Here is a 7987-nt window from a genome sequence, read left to right on the forward strand (position 1 = left end):
AAAAAAAAAAAAAAAAAAAAAAAAAAAAAAAAAAAAAAAAAAAAAAAAAAAAAAAAAAAAAACTAGAAATCATTGCGTGGGAGATTCAAACTCTTAGAGGGAAACCTCATGTACTTAGCAGGCACACACCTTAACCACTCGGCCAAAGCAACACATGATTTTTGCAATAGAGCACACACCTTAACCACTCGGCCAAAGCAACACATGATTTTTGCAATAGAGATCTAAGCTATACAAAAAGTTGAAAGTCAAACTTTCTCTTGTAAACACGTGAAGTTGTTTCCTATATTTTGTCTTAATCGAATTCCTATATTTTGTCTTAATCGAATTGTTTGTTGAAAATTTTTGTGTTCTTCGGTGGAGTTGGAATTCATATGATTGTTGTTTCTTCTCTTGTATACTGCAATGGATCAAAACTAAAAACGGTGTTAGCTAGTTGAGAGTCGTTGATTTACATATCCAACTACAAGTACTTGTAGGCTTGGATGTTGCCACGTTTCCTTTACCTCGTTTTGTATGCAGCTATAAAGTATCCTTAATGTGTTCCAACTCGAACTTTTTGGAAGTTACAAGTGATGTTGTTACGGGTTTAAGTATGCGGTCAAGTTATGGATCTCTCATTAGTGGAGGTAGAAGGTGTTTGTGTAGGTCGAAAGAAGAGTATTCTACATGTTTATCAAGCATATGAGTGCAGGTCGTATATAGTTGATTTGTTTAGTCGTACACGTCTCAATGACAGCAAGATTATCGATACTTATCTTGAGATCAATGTTCAAAACTCTCCGTCATATGGACTTTGTCGTATCCTAGTTTATATCATACTATTGTTGGAAGCTTGATTGATCTTACTGTGACTCGTCTAACTATTGTGTATTTAATCAATTTGGTTCATCAATTCGGTTCTTACAATAGTTCATTGGGTTTTTACTTTTCATATAGTTAGGTGTCTTTGAAATACTCCAATTTCGAGTCTCTTATTTTCTTTCACATTATCTTTAGACACAACTTTAGATTTGTGTGCTACACTAATGCTAAATTAAATATATGCGTATAGTTTTTTATGAGCAAACCAAGCACATTGAAATTTATTGTAACAGCCCAAGACGTCACTACCAGATATTGTTCTCTTTGGGCTTTCTCTTTTGGGCTTTCGTTTTCAATATAGTTTTTTTTGTGAGCAAACGAAGCACAGATATTGTTCTCTTTGAAATTTCTCTTTTGGGCTTTCGTTTTCCGTATAGTCTTTTTGTGAGCAAACCAAGCACATTGAAATTTATTGTAACAGCCTAAGGCCTACCGCTACCAAATATTGTATATTTGGGCTTTCCCTTTCCAGCTTCAACTCAAGGTTTTTAAAACGCGTTTGCTAGGGAGAGGCTACCAAATTGTCATCTTTGGGCTTTCTCTTTTGGGCTTTCCCTCTCTGGGTTTTCATTTTTGGGCTTTCCCTTTTTGGGTTTTCTCTTTTGAGCTTTTCCTTTCCGCTTCCACTCAAGGTTTTTAAAATGCGTTTACTAGGTAAATGTTTCTACATCACCTCTACAAACTGATGTGTGGGATCTCCGGGTTTTCTTTTTTGGGCTTTCCCTTTCTGGGTTTTCTCTTTTGGGCTTTCCATTTCGGCTTCCACTCAAGGTTTTTAAAACGCGTCTACTAGGTAAATGTTTCTGCATCCCCTCTACAAATTGATGTGTGGGATCTCACAGTTCACCCCCTTTGGGGCCTAGTGTCTCTCGTTGGCACTCGTTCCTCTCTCCAGTCTGGAATCTCACAATCCACCTCTCTACGGGGCCAACACTCTCACTGGCACATCGCTTAGTGTTCACCCCCATTCAAGACTAAACATCCTTACTGGCACATCGCTCAGTGTTTACCCCATTCAAGACTAAACATCCTTATTGGCACACCGCTCATCCTTACTGGCACACCACTCAATGTCTAGCTCTAATACCGTTTGTAACCAAACCAAAGCAAGCATGATCAACTTTGTAAAAGTGAGATTCAAAGATCATAATAGTAAAATGGTAATCTCTAAGATACATTTTAAAAAATTAAAGAAAAAACTCGAAAGGAAAAGTCCAAAAAATATAATATATACTTACAGTGACTTGAAATGTCATGTCATCTCTGACTTGCTTTTCGATTTTATTTTTCCCATATTAGTTTGGATTTCAAGTCTTATGTTTGAGTCAGAAATGATTTCAAATCCGTTCATCCTAAATTTCAAATGGAAATGTGCAATGTGTTTGTTCTAATGAAACATTTTAGTACAAACTAGCAGTAGATACCATTCCATTAACAACGATGATTGTCAAAAATTTATGAGAGATCAAGGCAAACAAGTTTACAACAACCTCAAATCTCTCTCATACACGACGCATTTATATTATATAACAAGTACGAAAAGCAGTATATTAGATCTGAATAGAATTTCCAAGCATCTCGAAGGATCGATTAGCTCGTATAAACGACCTAGGTTGCTTCGTAACTGCAGCTAAAATATCAGCATAACCCACAACTCCAACCAAAATTTCATCATTTTCATCCTCAGTTACCCACACATGGCTTGCCTTATGAGAAAGCATCTGAGCCATAACAGCAGCCAATGAACTTGTTACTTTACATGTCAAAGGAGCACTTCTGCCCCGGTACATGCTCCGACTGATCCTCAATGCCGGGCTCGATGGCTTGAATCCGATGCTTCTACTGCTGAATTTCCTTACCCGTTTTTCACCACCAGCATTAGCACGGTCATTCTCGCCACCGTTAGCATTGGTGGATAGATCAGGGACGATACGTGAGGCCATGTTGTCTTCTGTCCCCATCACGAACTGCCCAGCAGAAAGATTGGCTAAAGCCCAAGCAGCAGCCAAGTAATTGCATTTCCAGAGTTTGGAGGCTGAGATCTCTCCAATGATCCTGTATTGATTATCATGCATGTTTTCCACCACAGAAACTGCAGTAGGATCATCTGGAAGCTTACGAGTGATATCGATCGCAGGAGTCAAGGCGTCAATCGAGCAGTAGTTTGGATTGATGACCCCTAGTGTAGAGATGGAGGATAGAGGGAGAGGAGCAAGGGCACCGAGGCAACCGATAAGGAAACGGATGACATCTTCTCTTGAGAGACAACAAAACTTATCATGACAAGTAGATGTCAAAGACGACGATGGGTGGTTAGCATTTACGTTGAGGTTATTGCTGCTACCGACAGAGGTATCAACATTCTTCAACCACTTACCATTATAGAGAACAGAAAACCGTTTGCTCATTCCTTTCCACACCACACTTTTTCGGATTAGAAGACGCCTCACACCTTGCTTCATCATTTCTAATGCATCAATCAATCTTTTACATGGACAGATCAAGAGGTTAAATCAATTGAATGCCACACCCACGCAGTAAATGAAGTGAAATATACACGGGAATGCAAGAACAGGACACCCCAAGAAGAGCCTAACCAATCCAGGAAATGGCTACAATCAAGCAAAATAAGACTTCAATGAAAGTTATAAAAAGTTTAAACACGAAAACCTAAAGAGAAGTATGGAATCTAATAAGGGATCGCAACTCTCCAACAGATCTTTCAATCCCTCTAAAAATTCTAGTTTCTTGAGTCAAAAGCATCTGAAAGGATCTAAACCACAGTGAGTTCAGAAACGAGGGAGAAAAACATTTCGTGGTCGTACTCACAGATCTTGCTTGTGAATCTATGAACAGTTCTAATATCAAAACGGATTATGAAATCCCACATCTGTCGGGGAGGAGAATGAAATATGTTTATAAGGGTTGTTCTTAGATTTCTCCTGTTCCTTTTTCATTATCTTTTCATATAACAATGAAAAGTGTTTCTGTTTCTAGATATACAAATAAATCTCCTTATTTTCAATACTGAGATCCCACGTCGGTTAGGGAGGAGAACGAAATTTTTTTAAAAGGATGTGAAAACCTCTCCCTAGCAGACACATTTTAAAAACCTTGAGCAGAAGTTCGAAAGGGGAAAGCCCAGAGAGGACAATATCTACTAACAGTGAGCTTGGACAGTTACAAATGGTATCAGAGCCAAACATCGGATAATGTGTCAGCAAGGAGGTTGAGCCCTGAAGGGGGTGGACATGAGGCGGTGTGCCAGCTAGGACGCTGGGCCCGAAGGGGGGTGGATTAAGGGTCCCACATCGATTGGAGAAGGGAACGAGTATCAGCGAAAACGCTGGGCCCCACATCAGTTGGGGAGGAGAACGAAACAATTTTTATAAGGGTTTGGAAACCTCTCCTTAATAGACGCGCTTTAAAAACCTTGAGGGAAAAGCTCAAAGAGAACAATATCTGGTAGCAGTAGGCTTGAGCCGTTACATCAATACACTTTGAAAAAAGAACTTTTTGTTAAACAATCATAACTCATAAGACCCATAACACTGAAAACTAGTCAAAAACAGCGAAAAATAATCTAAAGTTCACAGGCATATAGATTGCAACAGGATCAAAATTCTGGAAAAAGAAAAAAGAAACAGTATAGTACTACTACCTTTGGTAGCATCCAATAGAAGCACTTCAAGAACAATTTACAAAATTCCATCAACCAAACATAGAACAAGCCTCTTAAATTCTAATCAGATGATCAATTATTAACCAAACAAAACACCATAGACATTAACATATGAAACAAAGAGGCTAACCTTGTTGCAGGATCGACCAGTCTCAACAACGAATGGTTGGGAACTACAGCATCCGAAACTGGGGTCTTCATTGCCCTATCTTGATCCTTTTGATTCTCCGTTCGAGCCAGAAAGGCGACGATATCCAAAGACGAGAGAATTCCCACAAATCTCTGCTGTTTCATTTCAGCATTCTCAATAATTCCATGAGTTTTCCTCTTCCAAATTGGTATCCCACACTCCGTCGACTCTCCGATCACCCGAATTGCCGTTTCAATCGTCTCCGTCTCATAAAACTCAACCATCTCCGGCTTTCCTACAGTCAGATCCCCAACCACATGATACAAAAACACTGATGCCATGATAATTCTTCACCTCTCTGCAATAAACCCAACCAAAATCTAAAGAATCCAATCCTATAACATCAATCTTCAACACAAATCTCCTCAAACAATCCAAGATCAGTATCAACAGCGCATGCAGGGCACTGATTTCCAGGAAATCCAGGATTAATAATCTATACAGAACAAAAAAAAATGGAAAGATTCTTCACTTCTTCTCCGATTTCAGATCCAACATGACAATTATTCAATTAAAAAAAGAAACCCTAAGTACAACAATCAAGAATAAGACAATATTAAATTAAACTCCGCAGACAGCAACAAAAAAGATGAGCGTAAAGGAAAGTACCGAGGCTCGCATCGTTAGGTCTCAAATTTCTCGGGAACCGAACGGCGGAGAGAGAGAGATAGAGAGCAACCGGAAAACCCGGTGAAAGGGGCAAAAGCTATAAAAGGGAATGAAGGAAAATAAGCAAGAGATCAAACCCAGTAATAGACAATCTACAGAGCCTCAAACACAAGGAGCAAAGAGAATCCGCCATTGATGATGAAGAACCGATTGGAAGAAGGTACAGAGTGAATGTCCATGAAAAATCGCTCGATCAGCTCAAACCCACCACCCAACAACGCAACAAAAACAACAAGAAACAGTTAGTGGATAGCTCTGTCAATCGACGCACAAGAATTCAGAGAAGAATATGATCATTTTCCTCGTAGAAAGAGGACAGAGTGTGCAATCAATGTGGAAATTTGAACATTCGCCTCAATAAAAAGTAATTATTACTTATTATAAAATATTTTTTTTTATACATTTTACAAATTAATTTTAAATAAATACGAAGAACCAACCAAAGTTTATAGATGGGTTAGATTCAGTTGTTTGGATTGAAAAGATTGACCATTAGAACAATTGAGCTGAATCTAAAAATGTCTCGTTGTTTCCGAACCAATCAAATCTACATAAATTTTTGTCTCTAATAAATTTGTTTAATTGTATTAATTTATATCTTAAATGAAAACTTCATCCGATTAATTATTTATTTCATTTTAATTTTTTACTTAGTGTGCCTCGTCCGTAAATTTTGTTAATTATTATCGTTTGAAATTAAATTATATTTTAGATAGAAAAATTATGACATTTTTGTAATTTTCTTATTGTCTAAAACTTATTATTTGAACACAAATTTTTACAATTTAACGTGCAAATTTCATCCTTATAATTAATTTTTTTTTGTTTTATAAAAAAATTATTACAAATTAGCAATATTTTGCACACCAACTAGCCCATGGTTCAAATTCAAGTTAAGCTCAAAAAGCACATGAGCCCAGCCCCAACACTGCATCCGAGCCCAACATTCTCAACCCAGACGAGCAACCCATCGGCCTCGAGCTTCAGCCCAGGCGCGCAGACTGCCTGAGCCCACGTAGGTCACAAAACCTAGAAGCATGCGAACAACCCAGCTTCCGTAACGACCCAAGCCCAGGATTCGGATCAGGATTCAGAATCCGGATTCAATACCTATGACTCCGACATTACTTGCATCTCCTGCAACATGGTAATGTTACTTACTATCCCAACATCAACACAAGTCCTTTCTGCATGTTTTGTCCTCACTCCCATGTATCTAAAATAAACTACTAGGTCATCTAACATATAATATAAATTTCTCTTATTTCTTTTAAGCATTTCTTAGTCATTTGATTCTTAGAATCGCTCTCATTCAAATGTAGTATTGGTTCATTCATGTACTCCTCTCGTACTTGGGTGTTACAATAACGATGCACACATGCTACTCCATCCTAGTTATGACCCACATCTTGGTTCGATCCTTCACACTACTTCACTTTGCCCCGTTTAGCTGTTTAGATGGAACCATTTTTTTTTTTTTTATGTAAAATAAGCCCATTAGAGGTTATATACAGCTACTCCTTTGGGTAGCTATTTAGATTTTATTTGGGATAGTTAAGTGATGTTAGCTCTGTGGATAGGCTCTAAGCTTAATTTGTTTGAATGAGTGAAACATCGTAAGTGAAATTGGACTTGTAAAACTGAAACTAGGAACATTCAACCAAAGTAAACTTACGGCACCAATTTGAGCTTAAATGATAAATAGACTCACTATTAGAATGCTCACGGGCTAGTTGGATGAAATTATTATGTTGTATAGTTAACATGTATATTGCTTATTGCATGTTATATGATAATGATATGACAATATCATACAAATGTGGAGGTCCGTTATTCCGTTTCTATTAGATGTCTGTTTTCTTTTTTAAATTTTAATTGGACATTCGGTCTACTTGTCTTCTAATATTTAAGTCAGGAAAATGAACGGGACTTTTTCTATTTACGAAGTTCTAATGACTTGTTTGACCTTAGTTGACTTTGGACGACTATGTAACGAACAACTTGGACTAAATTAAGAATTTGATTGAATTTGAACACTTTTTAAAAGAAATGGGTAAGGATAAGGTATTTTTTGAAATTTGTTAAAAAATGTAAATTTAAATTATTATAAAAGATTTTTAAAAATTAAAAAACAACAGTTATTGAGAAAAAAATCAGTCATTTTTAGTGGAGAAAATAGAGGGTAGAAAAAGAATTGACTCAACGGTCCCGTTGGGCGAGTCTTTCACTTCTGCTCCTCCAGGTTTCATCTTCCATACCGGATCGATTCGCTCGTTTTTAAGTTCTTCTTCATCCTTCTCCGCTTCTCTAATTCTCTCCCCCTCTTTATGTTTTGAAATTTCAGCAGTTTCGAAGCTCTGAGGGAGGAACTGTTTTGAAGTTCGTGAAATTTCAACACAGGGAGGGGATAGCCGCGGAGATACACGGAAGTTGTGCCAATTGCTTTTGGTTAGTGAATTTTCATTTTTATCTGTTTCTGTATTTTTTTAATCTCGAGTTGAAAGCCGATTGGATGTGTGAAAAGTACCTGTGATGTAGCTGTTCATCTCTACTTCTCTATCTTCCCCCCCCCCCCCCTTTTG

At 37.6% G+C, this 7987-nt stretch overlaps 2 protein-coding genes across 6 annotated transcripts in view; one reads left to right on the plus strand and one right to left on the minus strand.

Annotated features, from left to right (window-relative positions):
* Positions 1-2262: 2262 nt before the first annotated feature.
* LOC111436121 (CBS domain-containing protein CBSX6-like) lies at positions 2263-5753 on the minus strand. 4 transcript variants are annotated; one of them, XM_023073808.1, is made up of 3 exons: positions 5483-5753; positions 4677-5172; positions 2263-3348 (listed from the first exon to the last, which is right to left on the minus strand). In XM_023073808.1, the coding sequence occupies exons 2-3, from the start codon at positions 5015-5017 to the stop codon at positions 2415-2417; spliced, it is 1275 nt and encodes a 424-aa protein (XP_022929576.1). In that variant the 5' UTR covers positions 5018-5172; positions 5483-5753; the 3' UTR covers positions 2263-2414. The 4 variants fall into 4 exon arrangements, with proteins under 4 accessions (XP_022929576.1, XP_022929577.1, XP_022929573.1 ...); XM_023073809.1 differs by having other exon boundaries at positions 4677-5034; positions 5346-5753; XM_023073805.1 differs by having other exon boundaries at positions 5346-5753.
* A 1820-nt stretch (positions 5754-7573) lies between these two features.
* Positions 7574-7987, plus strand: part of LOC111436120 (N-terminal kinase-like protein) — a 27957-nt gene continuing 27543 nt past the window's right edge. For both annotated transcript variants that reach the window (XM_023073803.1, XM_023073804.1), the window contains exon 1: positions 7574-7853. The gene's annotated coding sequence lies outside the window, so the exon portion shown is untranslated. The remainder of the gene's footprint in view (positions 7854-7987) is intronic.

This window comes from Cucurbita moschata, unplaced genomic scaffold, assembly GCF_002738365.1.
Source record: "Cucurbita moschata cultivar Rifu unplaced genomic scaffold, Cmos_1.0 Cmo_Scf00052, whole genome shotgun sequence".
NCBI classification, from domain to species: domain Eukaryota; kingdom Viridiplantae; phylum Streptophyta; class Magnoliopsida; order Cucurbitales; family Cucurbitaceae; genus Cucurbita; species Cucurbita moschata.

Coding starts and splice junctions, on each gene's coding strand:
- LOC111436121 (XM_023073808.1), bottom strand. CDS start 5,017: ATGGCATCAGTGTTTTTGTATCATGTGGTTGGGGATCTGACTGTAGGA. Junction 3,349..4,676: donor CTGGTCGATCCTGCAACAAG/GTTAGCCTCTTT, acceptor TCCATGTAAAAG/ATTGATTGATGCATTAGAAA.